Source organism: Callionymus lyra, chromosome 3 (assembly GCF_982586985.1).
Source record: "Callionymus lyra chromosome 3, fCalLyr1.hap1.1, whole genome shotgun sequence".
NCBI classification, from domain to species: domain Eukaryota; kingdom Metazoa; phylum Chordata; class Actinopteri; order Syngnathiformes; family Callionymidae; genus Callionymus; species Callionymus lyra.
The window spans coordinates 39,244,701-39,268,619 of NC_141820.1; the positions used below are offsets into that span (position 1 = coordinate 39,244,701).

Consider the following 23,919-nt stretch of genomic DNA (forward strand, 5'->3'; position numbering starts at 1 on the left):
TGACCACATGTTTATTGTGATAAAACTATAAGCAACATAAATTCTTTAACACATACCTGTGCAAAAAGACTTTTTCTGAACCGACATTAATTGAAAATAAATACAGCTCGCGTCTGAATGTGGAGAATGATCTCTGTGTGGCCGTCTCTACAATTAAACACAGAATGGACTTGCTGTGTTCATCCATCTCATTGGATGAGATTAACACAGAAAAATAAAAAGTTGCCAAAATGTAAATTTTCGCAGCAACAATGTAAATATGTTTACGTTTGTGGATATTAACTGGCTGAGATGTTCTTCTTCTTCCTCTTATTTTTCTGTTCAAAGTTGCTCTGTTTTGTGATTAAGCCAGTGTTTGGATAAGCCTAGTGCGTATGGCCTGTGCCTCCCTTTTTATTTTTTACATTTTTTTTGTCACATCCGGGGATATTGGGGGTCGACATTCTCTGGCACCGTTGTTCTACGTCATTGGTGCTCCGCCCTCCAACGGCTTCGCTATGGGTTTACCCCGAGGCACCGCCTCGTCTCTGAGAAAGCTTAATGAACTCGCCACCCAGCAGGGGGCAGTACCTTCCTATAAAGGCGGGAAGCACCCGCCGCACTTTCTCCATTTTCAACTCAGCGAGAAAGCTCCTGGATACAGCATGGCGGACGTGAGCATGAACGTGGAAGTAGATGTGTCTTTGTGCTTAACGTGTGACACCCCCCTGGGGAGGGGGGACACACACGCTCTCTGCTTCGTCTGTCTAGGCCCAGATCACGCGTTTGCGGATTGTGGGGCCTGCCGTATGCTTCCCGAGGAGGTCCGGAAGAGACGGGGAGCATACGAGGCCCGTCGGCGCACGCCGCGTCCTCCAGCCAGGTCATGGGCCGACTACGACGAGGAGGACGACCGGCGTGGTTATGAGGCGGATCCGAGCACCCTGTTCGGTTCCGAGCCGGGGGACGTCGAAGCGGTCGGGGGAGCCGGGCCGGTTCCTCGCTACCCGCTTGACGTCCTGCCGCGCATATTCACCGCCGCGGCGAACCGCATGGAGGTCGAGCTCCCCCCCGTACCTCCACTCGCGCCACCACCGTTTACATGCGGAGTGAAGGTCGGGCGGAACGAAGCGCGCAGGCCTGCTGTTCCGGGGGTTATTTGTCCTAAGCTGGACGAAATCTGGGGCTACGCGCGGCGAGGGTCTGCCTCTCCCATGGCTTCAGGGCCTCCCGTAGGATCCTACGGACCCTATTGCCGTGTGGACGGGGTGGACTGGCGGCGCGGTGTCCCGGAGCCCTCAACTTCAAGTTCTGCTGAACAAGAAGAAGAGGGTGTTTGCTTCAGGGAGCAGAGAGGAGCTTAAGGAGGTCCAGCGTGAACTCAAGAAGGCGATCAGGATGGCCAAGGACGAATATAAGAGGAAACTGGAGGAGCAACTGGCGCAGGGCAACACAAGGGATGTGTGGAAAGGCCTGAAGAACATCTCAGGTCATGGCCAGAGTGGAGCCAGAGCCACAGCAGGGGGAGACCAAAGATGGGCCACTGAACTGAACCAGTATTTCAACCGGTTTGATCAGGGCCCCCCTCCCCCCTCCACCTCTGCCCCTCACTCCTCACAAAGCTGTTTTCCCCCTGCTTCAGCCCTCTCCCCCCAACTGTTCTCACCTCCAAGCCACCTTTCTCCCCCCCAACACGCCCTACTGCCTCAGCTGCCCAACCCCCCACAGCCACCTCTCTCTGTTACATCTGAACAGGTGAGGAGAGAATTAAGGCGACTGAAGATCAGGAAAGCTGCTGGACCAGATGGACTCAGCCCCAGACTGCTCAGGGACTGTGCTGATCAACTTTGTGAGTTGGTCACACACATCTTCAACCTGAGCCTCAAACTGGAGAAGGTCCCGGTCCAGTGGAAGACCTCCTGTGTGGTTCCGGTTCCCAAGGCGGTACACGCGAAGGAGCCGAGCCACTTCAGACCAGTCGCCCTGACCTCCCATCTGATGAAGACCTTGGAGAGGCTGGTACTCCGCGAGCTACGCTCGACGGTGAGCTCTGCGTTGGATCCGCTGCAGTTCGCCTACAGGCCAAAGATGGGGGTGGACGACGCCGTCATCTACCTGCAGCACCGGGCACTGACTCACCTGGAAGCCGCCGGTAGCACTGTGAGAGTCATGTTTTTTGACTTCTCAAGTGCTTTCAACACCATCCAGCCGGCGCTGCTAAGGAAGAAGGACGGACGCAGGAGTTGGGACACAGCTGGCAGCATGGACGATGGACTACCTCACCAACAGGCCGCAGTATGTGAGGCTGCAGGACTGCAGGTCTGAGGTGACCATCTGCAGCACCGGGGTGCCTCAAGGGACAGTGCTGTCACCTTTCCTTTTTTCCCTCTACACGGCGGACTTTACCTATGACTCCAGCAGCTGTCACCTCCAGAAGTTTTCTGACGACTCGGCCATTGTGGGCTGCGTGTCTGGGGGGGGCGAGCTGGAGTACAGGTCAGTCATCAAGGACTTTGTTGACTGGTGTGAGAGCAACTACCTTTGCTTAAACACCGGTAAGACAAGGGAGATGGTGATTGACTTCAGGAAAAAGTCCCCACCACATCAACCGGTGAGCATCCAGGGCTCGGACATTGAGCTGGTGGACAGCTTCAAATACCTGGGTGTTCACCTCAACAATAAACTGAACTGGTCCACACACATCAACGCCGTGTATAAGAAGGGCCAAAGTCGCCTCCACCTCCTGGGGAGACTGAGGTCCTTCGGAGTGTGCAGACCACTTTTAAGGACCTTTTATGACTCTGTGGTAGCCTCTGCTATCCACTACGCTGTGGTCTGCTGGGGAGCAGGCAGCACGGACCGGGACAGGAAGAGACTGAACAGGCTGGTCACGAGGGCCGGCTCTGTCCTGGGCCGCTCGCTGGACTCGGTGGAGGAGGTGGGAGAGAGGAGGACACTCTCCAGACTATCCTCCATCAGGGACAACGCTCTTCACCCACTGCACCTGACCGTGGAGGAGCTGGCCAGCTCCTTCAGTGGCAGGCTCAGGCACCCCCAGTGTAGGACGGAGCGTTATAGAAGGTCCTTCATCCCAACTGGTGTCAGGATATTTAACTCTCTACTTTAAATATCCTGATGCTAATCCGTAGTGTGTTTTTCTTCTCGTGTGCTTTTTATCATATTTTTTTTTCCGTTTTTTATTCTATTTTATTTTATTTTTATTCTATTGTATTTTGTTAATAGTGTCAAATTTCTAATTTTGTAAATAATTTGTATATTCTTAAGATCGTTTTTATTTTGTATTATCTCTTTATTATTTCTTTTTTCCTTGCACTTTATTTTTTTCAACTGCGCTGTTGTGAAAGTGCGTTTCCCCTCTGGGGATGAATAAAGCTTTTCTATTCTATACGGTACGTGCCGCCCTCGACCCGGGGGCTCGACTGTGGCCAGGCCGCCCTGTAGCTCTGCCTAGAGCTGAAGACAGGTTGACGGCAATGTTGTTCAACCGATCCTACAAGGGGGGGACGCAGGTGGTCTCCCTCGCGAACAACATGGCTCTCCTGTGCGGTGCGCTCGACAGGCTCACCGTGGACCGAGACGACCTTGGACCTTCGGAGTTGGAGGAAGTCAAGGACTCGGTGGCTGCGCTCCTCCGGATGTCGCAGGCGTACGCGATCCTGGGAGGGGGTCTACGCGACGCTGGACAGCTGGGCCACCGGCACCTGTGGCTAGACCTGGCCACAGCGCTGCCGGAGAGAGACCGGAGGCTCCTCCTGGACGGACCAATAACGGAGAACTCCCTGTTCGGTCCGGAGCTCCGGAATGTCGTGGCCCGGCAGGAGGCAGCGCAGCAGGAGTCGGCGCAGCTCCGCCATCACCTGCATGGGCGTGAGGACGAGGCGCGACGGGGGTCCGGCGCTCGGAGACGGAGAGCCCGTTCGTCGGCCCCATCAGCTGGTGCGGGGGGAAAGCGTCACCAGAGCCAGCCGCCCCAGCAGCACCAGCAGCAACGGCAACAGCCGCGGCGGGCGACGAGCGAGCGTCGCCGGGTTCCGCAGCAGGAGCCGGGGAGCCAGCAGCGGAGCCAGCAGCCGCAGCGGAGCCAGCGGAGTAGGGACCCACAGCGGCGAGGACGCAGGGGCGTCGAGGCTTCGTCTCGGGGGAGCCCTCCTCCCCCCTACTCTTTCAAAGGGCTCTATGTAAATAAAAACAAAATAACGTATGACGTTTCTGTGGTTCGTTCTGAGAGAGATGTTGGTAGCGTGCATGTGTTTCCGCCTGTGAGTGTGACGTATTCACAGGCGTCATTAGAAACTTTCGCCGCTAATGCTAAGCTAACATGCTCCGCCGGTCATAGACGGCGTGATTTTCCTCTCATAACACAGTCCGAAGGAGGTTTTAAACCCCTTCGTCCGGGTCATACCGAGACTGCAATAACGGAGTCTGTCCACACGAATGAGGGGCAGACTCCAACCACATGTGTTTTGTTTACAGACGAGCAGAGGTCCGCGAGACCGGCTGAATCAGCTGTGTTTACTTCCGCGTCGACCAGCGCTTGTGCCCGACAGAGCGTGACAGCTGATGAGGTGAGTGGAACTTGTCCGGACATGTCTATGTTAACCGGAGGTTGTTCCTTCCCCCACAGCGCTGTCTACAATCACTGGCACCGTGGAGGACGTCACGTTTGGCGGCGGAGAAGCGCCATGGAACTGACGCAACCTGGTGCTTTTACGCGCGAGTTTTTTCGCCGTTCTGAGACCAGGTGAGGGCGAGGAACTTCCGTCCCGTCTGGTCGATCAACTGGAGAGGTGCGTGGCGGTCGGATCTCACGAGTGACGAACAGGTCGGGACCGCCAGCGGCGCTGGAGAATGTACGGGACCGGGTGAGTGATGCGGTGCCGACGCGCGCGCGACCTAACTCACTTCAGCTCCGGGTTAATTCTCCAGCGCATTCCTCCACATCGCGGGTTTTGTCAGCTCCGGTGACACTAAGAAGTGCTCAGGGAGTTGGGAAGACTTCCGGGGGGGGAAGGGAACACGCACGACGCGCATCTGAGGTGTCTCACGCGCACTTGCGCGCTTCTCCCACAGAGCCGGCTTTTATGTATGAGAGTGGGGGTTCTAGTGAATCCAACTCGAGTACATGCTCTGTGGATTCAAGAGATAGAGACGCGGCTTGTGTGATGCCCTTTCGTCTACGGCCCGTCCTTGGGGGGCGGGCCGGAGGACTACCCAAGGTTCGCCAGGGCTGCGCTTCTGACAGAACATTATTCGGCTTGGAGTCGCCTGGTTTTACTTCTAGGACCCACTTGGCTGGGGGGAGTAATCAGGCGGGGCTATGCGCTACAGTTTGCCCGTCAACCCCCGCGTTTTTCAGGGATTCTCTGGACGCGTATGGCGGAGCAGGAGAAACTATCCTGTTTGAGAAACGAGGTGTCTACTCTGCTGCAGAAGGAGGCCGTAGAACTGGTCCCTGCAGCCGAGATGATGACAGGGTTTTACTCCCGGTACTTCCTCGTGGCGAAGAAGACCGGGGGTTGGAGGCCCATTTTGGACCTCAGCTATTTGAACAAGTTCATAGCTACCCGCCCGTTTCGCATGTTGACGGTCAAGAAACTGCTTTCAGGTGTATGTCCAGGAGATTGGATGACATCTATCGACCTGACCGACGCGTACTTTCACATACCGATAGTCAAGAGACATCGAAAGTACTTGCGTTTCGCCCTCGAGGGTCGGGTGTTTCAGTACACTCGACTCCCGTTCGGCTACTCTCTGGCACCCAGGACCTTCACCAAGTGTGTGGAAGCGGCAGTGGAGCCTTTGAGAGTGAGTGGGGTAAGGATCTTGACCTATCTGGACGACTGGTTGATCCTTGCCAGGTCAGAGGCAGAAAGTTACGCTCACACACAGAAGGTGTTGAGCCATATTGCCACCCTGGGGTTCACAGTGAACCTCAGCAAGAGCGCTCTGACTCCAGTTCAACAGTTAGTTTACCTGGGGGTACTGTTGAACTCGGAGGAAGGATACGCGCGCCTCCCGGACGTGCGTATCCAGCCCATCCTCCGACTGACAACACAGTTGCTGGAAGCTCGGTGTCACGTGACAACAGCAGGCACTGTTATGTCCCTCCTGGGGCTCATGGCGGCAGCCCACACGGTTGTTCGGCTGGGCTTGCTGCACATGAGGGAGCTTCAGAGATGGTTTGGTCGTCTCAAGCTAGACCTCAAGCGGGAAAGAGGTCGGAAAGTGCGCCTTCCCGCTCGGGTTTTGCAGGACATCCAGTTTTGGAACTCTCACGCCAACCTCAGGGGGAGAGTTCCATTGGGTTGCGTCCTTCGTTACACTCAAGTGTTTACAGACGCTTCCCTGACAGGTTGGGGAGGCACCTCGGGTCAGGCCTACGCCAGTGGGGTCTGGAGCAGTCCGGTGCTCAGACACATAAACTGGCTAGAGCTGAAGGCGATTCACAATGTCCTGCTTCACCTCTCTCCCCAACTGTCACGGTCCAACGTCCTAGTATTTTCAGACAGCTCCACCGCCGTGGCGTACGTAAATCGCCAAGGTGGAGTCAGATCCCCAGCCCTTCTGTGTGTGGCAAGGAAGATTTGGCTGTGGGCGGACTGTCACCTGCTTTCGCTCAGAGCCCAGCACGTCCCGGGCGAGCTGAATGCAGTAGCGGACAGACTGTCGAGGGGGGCCGTCCAGGACGAATGGGGTCTGTCCGAGGCAGTGGCAAGCGAGATCTGGTCTCGATTCGGTCACCCGGTTGCAGACCTCTTCGCCAGCAAGGAGAACTTCAAATGCCCTCTTTGGTTCTCCCTCAGGGCTTCGGATCGCCCCCCACTAGGCGTGGACGCTTTAGCCCATTCGAGGTGGCCGGTCGGTCTGCTGTTCGCCTTCCCTCCTCCGCGGCTCCTTCTCCCCTTGATTCGGAGGACGAGGCGGGGGGGGCTGAGGTCAATTCTAGTGGCACCAGACTCCCCGGGGGCGCTCTGGTTCCCAGAGCTGGTGCGCATGGCGGTCGGGGCCCCGTGGGCCATCCCTTGGGGCCCCGCTTCCCTGTGTCAGGCGGGGGGGACTCTGACAGCGCCCCCGGTGCTGGGCCGGCCTCTCAAGGTGTGGATCCTGCATGGGACGAGCTGATCGGGACCTTGGACCCGGACGTTCTCCACACGCTGGAGAACGCCCGGGCCCCATCGACACGTAGGCTTTATGCCTCAAAGTGGGGGATATTCTCCCGCTGGTGTTCAGACAGGTCCTTGGACCCCAGCTCTTGTTTGGTCTCCGCTATCCTGTCTTTCCTGCAACATTTGCTGGATAACGGGCGGACTGTGGCGACACTGAGAGTGTTCGCATCAGCCATAGCGACGAGGCATGTCAGTTTTGAGGGTGCTTCGGTTCGCGCCCACCCCTTGGTGGCGCGTTTCCTGCGGGGTGCCTGCAGGCTTCGACCTCCTGCAAGGCCTTCCAGCCCTCAGTGGGATCTCCAGTTGGTACTGGACTCTCTCACAGGCCCGACCTTCGAGCCTCTTGACCAAGTCCCACTGGATATCTTGTCTTTCAAGATATCGCTCCTTCTGGCCCTAACAACCACGAAGAGAGCAATCGAGCTTTGTGCCCTCTCCATTAGCCCTGAGTGTCTTTCCTTTGGCGTCGAGGAGTCTTCGGTGTCTTTGCGTCCTAACCCAGCGTTCCGCCCGAAGATTCTGAGTTCCTTGTTCCGGGCGACGACCTTCACGCTGCGGGCCTTTCACCCGCCGCCTCACTCGGACCCGGGTCAGGAACGTCTCCACCTGTTGTGTCCAGTGAGGGCGTTGGCCTGTTACTTGCGGCGGGTGGCCGAGTTTAGGCGCTCTGATGCCCTTTTTGTCTGCCACGGTAGATGCCGGCGGGGAGAGGCGGTCTCCCCCCAGAGGTTCTCTCATTGGGTGAGATCGGCCATTATCCGGGCCTACCGAGCAGCGGGTGGATCCGCTCCTAGCGGTCTGAGGGCACATTCCACCCGTGGCGTGGCAGCCTCAGTGGCTCTTTTGCGGGGTGTGGCAGCAGAGGATATCTGCTCTGCTGCCTCTTGGGCGTCCACGTCTACCTTCGCTAAGGCCTATCTCCTCGACGTAACGGCGGGATCAGTAGCTCATACTGTTTTGAGCGCTGTTGTGCCCCCCTCAGGGCCCACGGCTCAAGTGGGTTTGGACCCTGGGCCGGCGGGGCCCTAGTGATGCTGCTCCAGGAGCGGCGTCCAGCTGGGGGTACATTTATCCCGTCATGCTTCGCCTTTTGGGTAAACCCATAGCGAAGCCGTTGGAGGGCGGAGCACCAATGACGTAGAACCCCTGAGTTATCTATCATAACCTCAGGTTCTACGAGTTGGTGCGAAGCCCTCCAACCTCGTCGCCCAGCGGCCGCCCTTCTCGCTGAGTTTTCAGTTGGAGAAAGTGCGGCGGGTGCTTCCCGCCTTTATAGGAAGGTACTGCCCCCTGCTGGGTGGCGAGTTCATTAAGCTTTCTCAGAGACGAGGCGGTGCCTCGGGGTAAACCCATAGCGAAGCTGTTGGAGGGCTTCGCACCAACTCGTAGAACCTGAGGTTATGATAGATAACTCAGGGGTTTTGGGGGTCGCGGGTTGAAAAGTTTGGGAACCCTTGTGCTAGAGGAAGACGCACAGCTTGTTGTTGAGATGAGACGGAGCAAGAAAAGTGTTCGTTGTTTTTGGCATTTTATTAATAAAGTTTTTAAAATGTACACTGTCTCTCTCGGTGTGAAACGCTACAATATTTAAGTTTTGTTTTGGGTAAGTTTGAGCTCACAGCTGAGGAGATTGCTTCCCTTAAAATTGGCGACATCTTGTGGTCATTTCTCGAATGCGCACTTAATGGCTGAGAAGTACGGTTTTTTATTTTAAGTTAATGCGACGATTCAAAACATTATATAAAATATTAAACATGATCGAATATATTGTTGTATGACTGCTGTTTCGTGAATAACGTCGGGAACAGCGTTCAAAAGCAGTTGTTCAAAGAGGAAATGACGTAATCGCCACGCCCACTCAAGAGCGGAAAGGCTCGACTTTCAAACTCCTGAGCTGCCATTTATGTTGTTGATGTTGTTTGCTTGGATCTGGATGCCGCCCATACTCTATTTGGACTAACCCCGGGTGAGGAGTTTTTAAAGTAATTGTGTACGTAAACATACGCGGTGTTTTCTCGAGGTGCTACTTAGACACGTTGGCTGTTTTAAACTAAAACGTCGGGAAGTCGAGGGAAGTGAACATGACGCGTCGACGAATGTGTTGAATAAATAATTTGTTTGTATATCCATGTAAATGAATTTAATGTTCCTTAGCTTATCTAATCTAACTATTATAGTCATACTTGGTAATTTCATTAAACCTACATTTATATAAATTATTTTTTGTAGGTCTTGAAACATGGGGAGACAAGGGGTGCAAAAGAAGTCCTGCAAGCAGAGCCTGGAAATGCTTAAAGAGAGGATCAAGGAAAAACGGGCTCAGCGGTTATCCAAAGTTACACCTCGAAAGAAACACCACCCTCAACACACTGGTGAGTTCATTTAAAAACATTTTTCATATCACCGAACCACCTTTCGATCTATTAGTTTGACTAACAGTATGTTTCTTTTCATGCATTTAACCTCAATTTCAATGTTTCTTTCCACAGCTTTATCCAAAACATCTCTCCTTCAGACTTTGCAGCAAAACAATACGGATCTGGCTGAAGCTTTGCAAGCAGAGAGGAATACTTTGAAACTTGCAACTGATCAGATCTACCAGCTAAAGAAAGAAAATGCCTTGATGTTCTGGCAAATTGTCATGCTTAAGAGAGGGCAGAGGTCAGAAGAAAAGGTATGAGACGCATGACCAATATTAGTGAAGTAATTTAATTGTTGCACAAGTCATTTCATATTTTCCTTTTCAGAACACAGCACCAGTTGCTCCTTTGGAATCACACACAAATGACAGATCTCTAAGGTAGCTTCCCTTTTGTATTTTCATCTGGACACCCTGGATTTCAATCAGTCCGTCTGTGTTGATTGTCATAAATCTAGTAATGGCAGAAATGAAGTAATTGCAATAACGACTTGAGGTATGTTGAGGTTCTTTGCAAACATGTTTTCTTCCGTCAACAATAGGACTCGGCCTACAGTGGATGATAAATTTGACTCATTTGAAAATAAGGAACCTGTTAACGACCCACCTGAGCAAAAGGAAAATTCGAGTGAGATTTGTTTTTCACAGCCTTTAATAATATTAGGTGATTGTGGTTCTAACCTATTGTTCCTTTCATTTAGACCCCATTTTTCCCCAACAGAAGTCTTCAATATCTACAAACCAATATAACAGAGGTGATTATAATCAGTTAATCTTGTATTAAATAATGGGTGTTTTCTCTGCACATCTATGTAATAGAATTCCTTTTCACTTCGTCTTAGATCGACCTTTTCCAAAACGTCGTCATACAGATGTGGTGAGCTACGCAGAACCATCATTAAAGGCGTAAGTTGATGCAAAGTTTCCCATAATTAATGATTCATGTAAAACCTGACTTTTGTAGTGTTTGAAAACATCTTATTTCTCTCATACATATGTCTGTCATTGTTACAGGAAACTCAGAAGAGGCGACAGTTTCACAGACCAAAAATTTGTCAGGTTTCCTTTTCGGAGAAAAAATGCATCCATGTAAATATTTAGTGGTTAATTAAAGTATTGCATCGTGCAGGTCCCGCTACACTGTGAAAAGGTCCTGGTGAGAACTCTGGCACCTTCTTTGAGGAGATGAAACTTTTCTTTGAATTTGTCTACAAAATTAAAAGTTATGGATAAATGCAGATATTTACACGTTTCCTTCGTATATGTACATTTTCTTGTGTACATTTACAGTTTTTTAATTTTTTTAATAAACCTTGAGCTGAGAGCTAAACTGATTTGATGTTTTTTTCCTTCATGCATGATTAAAGAGATAATCACTTTAATTATTTTTTTTAATCACATCAATGAGATCTTTTACTAGATCTTATTGTAATTTCTAACATCCGACTGGAATATAGAGCCAACATCAACAAAAGACCATAAAAGGTCAAACAGAAAGATTATTAATAGTAACAACTGACCATACTTCTTATACACATTTAGAGTAATTAATTATTTTTTAACCCGCCGGATTAAATCAGAATTAAAAAAATATACACGGTTTATTCTAGAAAGGTAATTTCGATCTGACCAGTTTCATCCTGTATTTGGTTGTGAGCTATCCTAGCCTTTAGTTTTGTTTGCAGGAGGTTGATCGTTTATTGCTTGCTGATCTATTTCTCTAAATGGATCATTCACTCCCTCTTATTTTTGTGAGTTGAGTATGGAATGATATTTCCCCTTATAACCGCTTTCAAAGTGTCCCATAAGAGGAAAGCTGTGGTCTCATCACTTGTGTTAGTCTCAGTAGAAATAAATCAATAGCATCTCTAATTTGTTTATACAAATCAGCATGATCCATTAAGTATGGGTTCAATGCACCATACTTAAAGTTCTTGGGGTTTCTTAATACAATTTAGATCTAAAACTAATGAGTAATGAGATGATACTAGAATGAAGTAATACAGTCTTGTAAATGAACTTGAGAGAAAAATACATTTTTTTAGTGTGCAGGTATTTGAACCTCCAGGAGTCTATGTAGCCATCCTCCCATAATCCACTGAGTATAAAGATTTGGTATAACTGCTAATAAATATTTCATGAATGTCTGGTCATCCCAGTTGGGTTTATAGATAGTTGCTAGAAAGACGGGTTTCTGGTCCAAGGTTCCCGACACGAACACATAGTAAGTAAGTAAGTAATATTTGTAGAGTGCTTTTCTAGACCAGGGTCACAAAGTGCTAAAACAATCAAAACAATACCCGATAATTTGCTGCCATTCTGGTCCTGATACTGACACTAACGTGCGACTTTGATCTATATAGCAACCCATGTCTTCATGTTCAATTTAGAATTATATATGTGTCCAATCCAAGGCCTATTTAATTTTCGCAATCTGTATCCCCTATAATAATATAGTTTAAGATTTAAGATGTTTTCCCATATGAGTTGATCCTACCTGTATTTAGAGAAGTCATTCTTACCACCTGCCACAAGCTTCCAGGTCTGTCAATTGAGACATGGAGAGATGTCAAATATCGGATATCTCTGGCTGGCTTCTGTGTTAAAGAAAAATGACAGATGAAAGATGAAAAATTCACATGGATAAAAAAAAGGAACATGTTGCTTTGCTCTTTCTGTGGTTTCTTTTTCAGTTGCAGTAGAATATTTTTTCTGCAAGAAAATTAAAATGAAATTTTCTTTAACAATTTATCAATTATCATGTGGTCCTTTGTGCCATGGTCAATGTCGAGGGGAAAGCAGATGTCCTCTGCTTCAACAACCTGCAGAAGGGCCACTGAAGAAGCCACAGCGCGGGTGGTCCTGGTAGGCCCGGAAAATGGCAGATGACCTGACCTCGTGAGAACAAGAACATCAGCAACGCTTTACAGCATCTGAAACACAGCCACCACCTGCAAGAACAGGCATGTGCCCTCACTGGACACAACAGATGGATATGTTCCTGGTCTGGGTCCAAGTTAGGCATGGGGTGAACTTCTAACGAAACGCTGTATCAGGCATAAGGACACAAATGACTGTACACCTCCAATAAACACACTTGACATACAACTTAAAATTTCCATTCGGAGCTGATCAAGAGGCTTCAAGGCCAGCTCACACTGAGGACTGACTACCCTAACCTGGCAGCCACCTTGTTTGAAGTGAACACAGTCGAGAAAGACAGAGGCATTACTTCCAGGCTTCCGACCTCCATCTACATCATCAAAATAGAGCACAGTAACTGAGAAAAATCTCTAAACTTAGGAAAATGTTGTCGGAACATGATCTGGAGCTTGTAATCCATGCGTTTGTTTCTTCTCGTCTGGACTATTGTAACAGTTTGTTTTCATGTCTTAACAAGAAGGAGCTGTCTCGCCTGCAGTTGATTCAGAACTCTGCAGCGAGAATTCTGACCCGCTCAAGTAGAAGAACTCACATTTCTCCGATCCTTAAAACTCTTCACTGGCTTCCAGTTTCTTTCAGGATCAACTTTAAAATTCTGGTTACTTTCAGAGCTATTCATTGTCAGGCTCCTCCTTACATCACTGATCTGATCCAGCCTTACACCCCAGCTCAGGCTCTGAGGTCTGTGGATCAGAATCTACTTATGGTTCCACGCTCACGGTTCAGGACCAGAGGAGAGAAAGCTTTTCAGGCTGTTGCTCCTAAGCTTTGGAACAATCTTCCTCTCTCTTTGCGCTTGATGGAGTCTACTGACTCCTTTAAGGAAAATCTTAAGACGTTTCTATTTGTTCAGGCTTTTCCTTGATTTTCTGGAACTCCTGTGTTGTTCTCAGTATTATCTTGATCTTTAAAGTATATACTTTTTTGAGTATTGTTTTCATTGTTTAAGCGCTTTGTGACCCTGGTCTGGAAAAGCGCTATATAAATAAATATTACTTACTTACTTACTTACTTACTTACATTCTTCGACTCTGCTGGAGTTTTGATCTGTTCTTCGGTGATCAGGAAAATTGGACATCCCACACCTCTCCAGATGTCCCTCTACCTCGGATGGAACGTGGGGATTAGTCAGGGTCCTCAGAGTACAGAGCCAACGCCTGCCAGCTTTGGAGAAACTTTTAACACATTGGAGAACTCTATCTTGAGACTGTAACTTCAGACATGTGAAGGGGCCTCCCCATATGTCCTGCCAGCAGGGGTCGTAGTGGCGTGATTCTGTGATGCCAAACTCTTATTATGTTTGATTTTGTGTTTACTTTTCTTTTCTCTCCATAGGTAATTATTGAAAAATCAATACTGTATTAAGGTGTTAAAGAAACATCATTCATCATCCATAAAAATATAGATTTAGATACTTCAGAAGTGTGTATAAAACTGATGGTAGCCCTTCGGGTCACACGGTGCCCTTGGAGTAGCTGTTGGGTGTAGGTTGGTGACCCCTGCTTTAAACTGCTGCTTACCGAACTGTGGCCCTCACAAGCTGCTGATATTGCTATCCTGTCTCCATATATGATCAGGTCATGGTGATGTGAATATTTAGCTGCACAGTGTTTTAGCATGTTTTGTTTTTTTCCCTCATTCAGTCATGATGAAGATATCGCCCATGATGCTTTTGTGACTTGAGACTGAATGTCTTCTGCCATGCTAAATTCCTCCATGTGTAATTTTACGAATGACAGATTATCCCTCTTAGAACCCTTGCTATTGTTCCTCCAGAACAATTGTTTTGTGGTGCTCTAAACCTATACAACAGCTATATACAAATATTCTATATATCTATTAACAGATGTTTCACAACACCATCATGGAACCTGATATTCAATGAAGTAGTGACACAGGTATTAAGAAACCACCAGACATTTACAAAATTTATTTCGTTTGAGTCTGAAAAGTACAAACAGCTTTTTACAAAATGGCAAAACTACTTAGTATTGCACAATCTATTAATTCATCTCCAAAGTATAAAGTTATCAATGTCCATCTGCAGGGCAAATGTAAGAGAATAAATTAAGACATTGTCATTTTTTTCATATTTATCTTTACTCACAGCACATAAATAAGAATACTCTCTCGATACTTAATTTAGTCCTTATTCAACAGCAGTCATTGATTTGCCAAACAAAATCTAGGGGAAATTATTTTATCGATGGTAGTAAATACTACTAATAAAAGTGCATTGTAAAACTGCCCTATTTCACTTATCAAGGAAAATATTATTTTTCAATTTATGAAACAAAAATACAGCTTATACACATCTAAAATACAGTTTATAATAGATATAAATCTTTTGAAATAGATAAAATCTGTACAAATTGAATGTACAGAATCCTTTTTGGCAGGATGAACTCAACAAACTTTGAGCTTATTTACTCTTTTAAAAAGAATTTTGACTTCACGTTTGCGGTCACTTTTGGATGGTAACACTTGATAAGAGAATGACTTAACAGACTGCTCATTATTGTCAGTACCTGAGTCAGCTTACACTTGCAGAAAGGGACACATAGATTCATCAGAATTTCCTCATCTTTGGGTAATATTAGTGCACAGAATAACTGGGGCAATAAGAATGGTGTGTTTTAGTGCAGAAGGTATGCTCTTGAATGGAACCATAAAATAATCGGTGCTACTACCAAGATTTGGGAACATTGCTGCTCAATCTTTCTTGTTGGCAATTGCAGATTTCTGAAATTGTAGACAATGTGCTTTTGTGGTTACAGGAATGGATCATAAAATCCAGTTTTGGATGGAATTTGAGATTAATTTGTTTCAACTCAGTTAAAGCAAATTAATAAATTAAGAAGGTTGTGATACAGATACACAGAGAAATAAAATATTGCCAAGTAGCGTAAATATAAAAAAATACTTGACAGATTTTTTGCCCTTTTTTGTCTTGGGTATATAATCCTAATTCATTCAATGAACAGTATCTGCTCTAATTATATTAGAAAACAATGTGAAAACAAAGTTCACAGTAATAATATATGAAATATAAAAAAATATTATGTAATACCCAAAAATTAAAATTCAGAATTTTGCAAAAGTCTGCTGTCTACCTTTGTAATTGTGGGAATTAATGTTTAACCTTGCTGCACTATTGTCATCAACCAGAACATCTGTTCATTAAACATAAGTTCTTAGACATAGTTCCTTCAGAGAGACCTGTAGTGCTCCATCTTTATGTTTAACAACCCCATTAAGACTTTTCCGAAAACTCTTATCTCCAGTACCAATTGTAACATTCTCTGTTTTCTGTAGATCCTACTTGCATTATGCATGCCCATTACATCATTTCTTTTGATGGATGCATTTATCTTTCAACTATTTATCTATTAGCCCAGCTTCTTTTATCTTTGTGTAGAAGAACTTCTCCAGCAAGTTGGCACACTTGTAGTACTCGCTCTCAGGAGGATTGTATTCACGACAGTTGGTGAAAATCCGTTGCATGTCAGCCATGAACAACTTCCGTGTTGTGTAATACCTGCTTTTCAGTCGCTCACTCATAGTCTTGAGGTCTGTATGAGAAATAAGATGTTCTTCAATAAGTGGCTTTGTGGTGGTAGATGAAATATGGAAGATGTAAAAGAGACTACATACCCATTGGAAAGCGGATGACCTGATAATATCCAGGCGCATCAGTTTTCTTTACAGGTTCCATAAAAGGCCAAGCGTTCGGATGACTCTGGGAGTTTACGAGAATGTCATCAAGTGTGCTTGAGAAGTCATTTATGAACATAGTACCTTGACATGTTGAAGAATGGTCTTCAAAGTGCTATACAGTTGATCTGGGTCTCTCAGTTCCTTCCTGTTAGAAAATAAAACATTAATACTAGATTTCAGTGTTTAAATTGCAACATATGATTCTTGTGTATTTTGCTTTATTTTTTCATTACTGGTATGTTTATTGGAAGTTTCTTCCTCTTCTTAACTCTTGTGCAGCCTCTGGGTCGCCTTGACCCAAAGACTGCAAACAAATGTGTTTGTGGTATATATGCGACCTCTGGATGAGCCTCTGCACATGTATTTCCTTGATCTAGAGGTACCACAAGGAATACCTAAAAAACTAATTTGTTTTCTCCTTGACCCAGGGACCACACAAAGGACAAGGAGCTCCAGAGCAGGAAGAGATCGCAACATAGTGTTATTGTCAATGTAGAAAATATAACATTAGATCAGACTTACCCCTTGCTTAAAGGTTTCCAGCCAGTTTCCCCTTTAAATACAGAGGTTACAACAGTGTGAGTATTTCAACATTGAGTGTTGCTGAGCTTTATTCAGTGCACGGTGCTTACGTATTCCAGGAATGCTCTCTATGGGTATCTGCCGTACTCCTTCCTTAAAACAGGAAAGCCCTGGGTAGACTTTTCTGATCTGAGCCTGCTTCCTCTCGATCAGTTTCTTTATGATCTGGGACGAAATTATTGGAATATTGAATACATTTCAAACAAGAATCTATCTTAAAAAAACATGTTTCAACAAAGCAACCAGGCATTTTCTTTAGGTATCTACAAATCCAACACTATTAAAACATCAAGACACATACAAATATATACAATAATACAATTCCTAAAGCAATGTTATTTATTTTTTATTTTCATTCATATTAGTTGCCGATTTACAGTCAGTTAAAATGTATCTGTAATATCGACACTAATCAAACGTGAATCGATGGAAGGCAAGTCACAAAATAACTGAAACCAAAAATATGTTGATGTTTCCATTTGTCATTTGGATATTTGTATTATATTTATCTGTGTTCAGCTGTAAAATAAATTGAATTACATAAGAACACATTTGTGTTCAGCTTTAAGAATAACCCACCTCCTTCTGCTTCTTGATGATTATGGAAAACTCTGTGTAAGGAATGCTGGGATTTAGTTCACAGCCCATTAGTGTCGCCCCTTCATAGTCCTTAATGTAACCCACATATTTGGCTTTGGGAACTTTAATGTCTTTCGAAAAGCCCTAAAAAGATGAGAGCAATGTATCACCAATATTCTCCAACAGTTAGTGAATATGTTGGTATTGTAATAGGAGTAAAATAATAAAGATAATATACTTGTTTTTTGAAGTACCCGATGGCATACTCATCAGCATAGGTTAAGAAGTTGAGGATTTCGTGCTTAATGTGATACTCTTTCAGGTGGTTCATCAGATGAGTGCCATATCCCTACAAAAACATAGTAACAATTAATCACGGACATCCAGTCATCAAGATTTTGAAATTCAAAGATACATCACATGTTAAAAGGACTCCGATCTTACCTTTACTTGTTCGTTTGACGTGACGGCGCAGAAAACAATTTCTGTAAATCCCTGCGAAGGAAACATCCGAAAGCAGATCCCTCCAATAACACGCCCATCCTTGATTAGTGAGAGCGTCTTATGCTTCCTGCAGAACAGTATTCAACTTAAAAAAACGAACTCCAAGAGGAAATGCATTACCATCCATACATACGGATCAAAGACCAGCCGTGTGATGTACTCTTTAGGCATTCTGGGAAGCTGATGGGAAAACACATTCTGTAGCCCCACGAGCCACATTAGGATCCTCTTATTAGGCTTCTGGTTTAAAGAATTCCCAATCACATGGAATTCAATAACTCCCCTTCGCTCCTCTATCCTGGCTGCCTCGTCACGTGCTGAGTGTGCCGTTAGCAGACTGGTCTGCAGAAGTGGTAAAAAAAGGTAAAGTAAATTCATGATGCTTTATTTATCTATGCATCTGTTTCATAACGGCAGCACTTTTGTTGATATGAATTTACTAAATTTGTCTGTATCATGTTACCTCTGGAATGGCAGTTGGGTCTGTGATGGTTGCCATGACTTCAGTGATAAGCTCCATGGGGATGTCGCCAACCACTCTTGGTCGCTTCTTTTCTTTGTGGTAAAGAGGTTCTGATGGTTTGCGCTTCTCCCCTACTTAGAAGTAAAAAAAGAGAAGAATATTTTTAATTAATTGATCTGATATTTGCCACATTTACAACGCAGTCTCAATCAAAGTTGATATTGGCTACAGTTTGTCTTACCTGGGGTAGCTTCAAGTACGGGTGCTGTTTTCCTGGGAGGGCTGTTGCTGCCACAGTTTGCTGGTTCCATTGATGCAGGGCTGGTGCTATAGTGCAAAGTTCTGGTCACAGGGAGTCCAGTTACCACTTTAAATGGGCAAAAAAAAATCATGTGTTGATCATTTTCACGTTACTTGGTGTAAGACTGGATCACATTTTTGTAGTGAGCAATTGACCTGTGTGAATTGGAATCTGCCCTCCAGAAGCTGCTACTAAGAATTCTTGACTCCAGATAGGAGAATTGTGGCCGTACACCTCCTCTTCCAACATTGACAAGAACCTGGGCGAAAAAGCACAAGTATAAGAATAACCAGTATCCTTGGATATGTGGGTGTTTTACAGACATTGACAATAGATTTTTAACTCACTTGGGAAAGTGTGTTAGAATGAGTGTACGTTTCTCGGGTGGAAGCTTGTCTTTCTCCTGTCTGGCCTGCTCCAACAGTTGCTTCCTCATCACAGTGAACACAGATCTCAACAGAGTTCGGCCAAAGATCTGCGCAGTTTCGTATCGGGGCAGACTGTCACAGAACTGAGGCACATTGCAGTAGCACAGCCATCTGTTGATTAACCAAAATGAAGGTGTCACAATGGACTTTTACATAGATTGATGGTATTTGTGTAATATTCTATGACTTCAAGGTGACAGTGTAAGTTTGTTTGGCTATGGTTGTAAACACATCTTTTATACATATGTATTAAATAGTATTAAATATTCGTCAAATGGCCTTAAATTTGTCTACTCGGTAGGCCATTTTCGAAAACACAACTTTAAACACAAAAACAGAAGATTATGATAATTTTATTTTTTTTATTTTTCTTTGGGTTCTTTGTTAAATGTTTATCTTTCCTGTTTTTAAAATAAAGGTTGAGTTGTTGTGGTATGGACTTTCGAGTTTTCCTTGAAAAGAAAGTCACCTTTATGTAATGTTATTTATTAGTTCTAGTACCGTGTGTAGTTGGCTTTGTATCCTGCAACATCATCATTGGTCAACCGTTGGCGTCGTTGAGATGGTGTCTCCAGCTGCCAGTAGTTTATCTGGTTGAGAAACATTTTGGCCAATTCCATTATGGTTTGACGTTCTTTACATGGAAGATGACTGAACTTGTACTGGACAAAATTGTTGACACCCTAAAGAAAATCAACATGGATTAAAAAAGATCTGCTGCTCGCTGTCCTGAAATGTGAATTTGTTGACATTTAAATACCTGTTCAATGCTGGGCTTTTCAAAAGGAGGACTATCCTGTGCTTCTAATGCCGGCTTACCCATTTGTAAAATAGACTTCCGTAGTAGCTGGATAAACAAAGACAAATGAAACATTACGAGCAGAACAACAATACTGTATGTGAGAATTACGGCTTGTATACTGTTAACCCGAGTTACCTAACGTAACCACATTTCTAAGAATAAATGGGAGGGCCTCCAGACAGGCTTCGCATGTGCTTTATACCTCGGGGCTCTGCCCGCCACTGAGAAAAGTCAATTTACCCCAATGGGGATCCTGCTACATCGCAATGGAAGAAAGAAACCCTTATGGATGATCTAATGAGCGGAATATTGTACTTGATCTTGTGGGATCACTTTTCACAGGTAAAATATAATTAAGGGATAACATAGTATGGGCAGGTTATTATTAAATTAATCATTATTATTAATGTTTAGCTCTTTTGTAATAAATTGTTTCTGTAAATCTATTGTCCCAATTCCAGTTGCATCAGAAGAAGTAACTTCTGTCAAATTAGTTTAATTTCTTAGAGGGTTTTATTTAAAAATCTATTACTGAGGTAGTATCAACAATCTGTCATTTGTACGCTGCACTTGTTATTACATTGCAGTGATCCTAATCATAATTTTATCCCGCATTTTCTCAAAAGAATATTTCATTTTAAAACATTATGTAATACCATGACATTATCCTCATACCTTTCATATTTGTTTCATCTATCTCTTCAAAATGTTTTTTTTATATAGTAAAATATTCCTTCTAATAATGTCTGTCTATCTGGTCTGAGGTTTGAAAAACAAACCACATGAAAAAAGCTTGGCAAAAGAGCGATTTATGCTCACTTTTATAGTGTAAACACGTCATTCCTCTATAGACGTAATGCACTGGAGCGAGTGGCACTGTACCAAGATGGCCGCCCTACAGCACACCGTTCTAGTGAGCGGCAGCAGTCGACGCGGTGTCTAATAAGTCTATGGTAGAAACAAGTAGACCTTTGTGGCGTCATAGGAGCATTTCCTTTTTATAGGTAAGGGGACACTGCTACCTTCTGGGTGGCGGGTAAATTGTCTTTCCTTAGTGGTGGGACAGAGCCCCGAGGTATAAACCACAAGCAAAGCCTGGCTGGAGGGTCTCGCATCATGATGTAGAACTGACTTTTTGAATGACACAAAAAATGTAACAATGATGATTCAAAAGACATCACTAATGTGTATACTTGAAGCTATTCTGTTGTGGAAGAACACCTTAGTTCATGAGTTGTTATTCTTGTGTATCGTTAAGTTAATTTATCAAAATGTTATAAAAGGAATGTATTAGTTGTACCAGAATCAGAAACATGTATTGCCAGTGTTGTAAACACAACATAGGATTTTCTGTGGTGGCAGTAGAAAACTTAAAAAAGAATGAATAAATAATATAACACTGTTTATATTCGATTCTTGATATTTGGTGAATATAAGCAGTATCAACTATATATGTATATGAATGAGCAAACACTTACCTTAAAAAGGGAAAAGTAGACCTGTTTTGTGTCAGCATCCTCCTCTTTGTGAACACATGTGTAGAGATACTCCACATCTAGCACAATACCCAGTAGTCTGTTCATTTCATCCTCTGAAATGTTTTCCAAATGGGTCACATGATCACCTGAGAAACAAAGATATGGGCTTCTGCTTACTCACACAATGGCACATCAAATAACATCAGTACAGCGCATACTTAAAGTGTGAGAGCAGCTCCGACAGGGTTCCTGCAGATTAACTGCATTGGACTGCTGATCTGTTCTGGGGGGCGTTGGAGGGGGGTTCTGACTTTTCCAGCCATTACACTTGCAGGCTCCTTCTGCCTGAAATTGCATTAAAAAAAAAAGTTACTTCAAAAAGTACTATAAGCAATCAATCACTGATGTTGCAATGATGTTTTTTCAAATGACCCGTCCTTTGTGGCTGTTGAATAACATTGATCTCAATGAGGATCCAGAAAATGAAACATGTTTCTAAAATAGTTAAAATCATGGTTACAGGTTTATAATTTCTTAAGAAGTGTGGTTGCTATCATTATTTTACATAACATTCCAATATAATTTAACATCCTTCCACCGTTATAAGAACATTCCAAAATCACCTAAAAACCAATCTTTTCAACATCACTTACAACACCTGCCAAATCACCTGAAAAACCACTCCCCCCCCCCCCCCCCCTTATCTTCTCTTTGTATTGTTCTTTTTGCATATCTGTCTGTATACATGTCTGTATTGTATGTACTGTATTGTCCCTCTGTATCCTTCTTGTTCTGTGTCTTTGTAAAGCGTCTTTGGGTACCCAGAAAAGCGCTATACAAAACGTATGTATTATTATTATTCCCTATTAATAATGTTTCATTAATATAAAACCATTTCTTTCAGCCAAAAATTGAAATTATAATACAATATGACTATAACATTGATGATCAGTGGTCTTCCTTTGGGTTTAATGTTTAATCTGATCCACTTTCAGTGATCATATTCCCATCATAGACCCCATCAACTTGACCTCAGCAGTTCGGGGTCTGCGGCCTGTCAGGGCCAGCTGCTCCTCTGAGCATGCGCATTGGAACAACAACAAACTCCACCCCTCGAGCAGCTGTCACCCTGTCAAAACAAAGACCCCGTCCCTGTCTGCGGATGAAATACTGCACAAAACCTTCATACGAGACGTCAATGTCGAGCTGCTGTTGAAGCCCGAGCACATGCACGCACACGCACGGCACTGAAGCTGCTCTCCTCCAGCAGCACCAGTGTTTACGCTCACCCACCCCCCACCAGGCAGACACTGTCACGATAAACAGCCCGGACGCTCCAGGCATCCAAACTACCTCCCTTGTTGACATGTCCCGTCCAACATGATGCATTCGATCAGTCGATCAGTGTTTGCTTCTGTCGATGCAAAATGAAAGCTTTAAGCGCTGCAATGGCTTCCTCTGCTGCGCTTGCATTCTACAAACTATTGCATCCTGCAGTCCAAACACTGCCGATTCTAATGTTTTCCACTGACGATTAAACATGGCATACTTTGCAGGACGAGTACACTCCGAGCTTCTCCAGCTTCTTCGGCCGAGGCGAGGATCGAAGTTGTTCCTTCTTCGCTGCGATTCTCGCGGATCCTCCAGCCGCGCCGGAGCCTTCCGTCCCCGCTGCCCCGGGAGCAGCCGGGACCAGGCCGGCGGCGCCGATGGCCGGGGAACCTTGTTGAATCCCCGCGCTGTCGGCCATGATTCAATGAAGAACCCCCGACGGGAACTCCCGCCCGGGAAATGTCTGCGTTGCTGCCCCGCTCTACTCCAGCAGCGGAGGAGCAGACATGGCGCTCATTATTATTTTCTATTTCTCACTGTGGCTCCATTTCCCGCCACTAGGGGGCTCAAGTAGTGGAGCCTCGATTTACCAGAGGTCACAAACAGCAAAGTATTGCTAACTTTTAGGGGAACATTTCAATTTGACTGTAATCAATCATCTACATTCAGTCACAATCACTTGATTAACAGGATATTGTACATATTAAAGTGAATAAAAAAGGAAAAATAAAATAGCCATTACAGCTAAACGCTGAATACATTAAAAGTGATTTATTTACAACAAAAATGTGTTTTACTTATTCTTTTCACTTATTTTTTTTTTACGAACACAATCATCTTGACATGACATTAAAATAGTCTTTTCCCATATTGAATCCTTTAAGACAGTAATAATCAATACAAATGAAATGGAATACTGTGTGAGTGTGTGTGTGTGTGTGTGTGTGTGGCCCAGTAACAAACTCCTCGTTGACCAGCACCAGGACACGGGGCCCACTGCATTATTGCAAGAATTGACAGACACATAGTTACTTCAGGTCACTAAAAATAAAACCATCTTTAAATGATGCCAGCAAGTCTCGGTTCAAGAACACAATCTGTGTAAGCCAAGTGATGAGCCGAGTAGCATTCTCTCTGTAAAAGGTATTCTTCTTTACCTTTCCATAACGGTCACATTGACGGCATTTTTAGGCGCCATTTAGCCA

The 23,919-nt window shown here is 45.1% G+C and overlaps 2 protein-coding genes across 4 annotated transcripts; one reads left to right on the top strand and one right to left on the bottom strand.

Annotated features, from left to right (window-relative positions):
• The first annotated feature begins 4,652 nt into the window (after positions 1-4,652).
• On the top strand, positions 4,653-10,823 carry sgo1 (shugoshin 1). 3 transcript variants are annotated; one of them, XM_087786020.1, is made up of 8 exons: positions 4,653-4,741; positions 9,396-9,538; positions 9,656-9,840; positions 9,914-9,966; positions 10,128-10,213; positions 10,287-10,340; positions 10,428-10,491; positions 10,600-10,823. In XM_087786020.1, the coding sequence occupies exons 2-8, from the start codon at positions 9,406-9,408 to the stop codon at positions 10,676-10,678; spliced, it is 654 nt and encodes a 217-aa protein (XP_087642146.1). In that variant the 5' UTR covers positions 4,653-4,741; positions 9,396-9,405; the 3' UTR covers positions 10,679-10,823. The 3 variants fall into 3 exon arrangements, with proteins under 3 accessions (XP_087642146.1, XP_087642145.1, XP_087642144.1); XM_087786019.1 differs by having other exon boundaries at positions 4,663-4,862; XM_087786018.1 differs by lacking the exon at positions 4,653-4,741 and adding an exon at positions 9,059-9,132.
• Positions 10,824-14,444: 3,621 nt separating this feature from the next.
• kat2b (K(lysine) acetyltransferase 2B) lies at positions 14,445-23,257 on the bottom strand. The gene is made up of 18 exons (XM_087787923.1): positions 22,932-23,257; positions 21,601-21,727; positions 21,383-21,528; positions 19,863-19,949; positions 19,604-19,785; positions 19,022-19,213; positions 18,830-18,933; positions 18,615-18,740; positions 18,374-18,507; positions 18,044-18,252; positions 17,851-17,977; positions 17,645-17,755; positions 17,407-17,550; positions 16,878-16,992; positions 16,768-16,798; positions 16,327-16,390; positions 16,183-16,267; positions 14,445-16,100 (listed from the first exon to the last, which is right to left on the bottom strand). The coding sequence occupies exons 1-18, from the start codon at positions 23,130-23,132 to the stop codon at positions 15,907-15,909; spliced, it is 2,379 nt and encodes a 792-aa protein (XP_087644049.1). The 5' UTR covers positions 23,133-23,257; the 3' UTR covers positions 14,445-15,906.
• Between the last annotated feature and the right edge of the window lie 662 nt (positions 23,258-23,919).

Bases quoted from the DNA above. Each gene is read 5' to 3' on its own strand.
- kat2b (XM_087787923.1), bottom strand. From the start codon at position 23,132: ATGGCCGACAGCGCGGGGATTCAACAAGGTTCCCCGGCCATCGGCGCC. The intron at 18,253-18,373 runs GTAACATGATAC...CCACTTCTGCAG, and splicing joins ACCCAACTGCCATTCCAGAG to ACCAGTCTGCTAACGGCACA. The intron at 17,978-18,043 runs GTATGTATGGAT...ACTGTTCTGCAG, and splicing joins ACACGGCTGGTCTTTGATCC to GAAGCATAAGACGCTCTCAC.
- sgo1 (XM_087786020.1), top strand. From the start codon at position 9,406: ATGGGGAGACAAGGGGTGCAAAAGAAGTCCTGCAAGCAGAGCCTGGAA. The intron at 9,967-10,127 runs GTAGCTTCCCTT...CGTCAACAATAG, and splicing joins ACAAATGACAGATCTCTAAG to GACTCGGCCTACAGTGGATG. The intron at 10,341-10,427 runs GTGATTATAATC...ACTTCGTCTTAG, and splicing joins TACAAACCAATATAACAGAG to ATCGACCTTTTCCAAAACGT.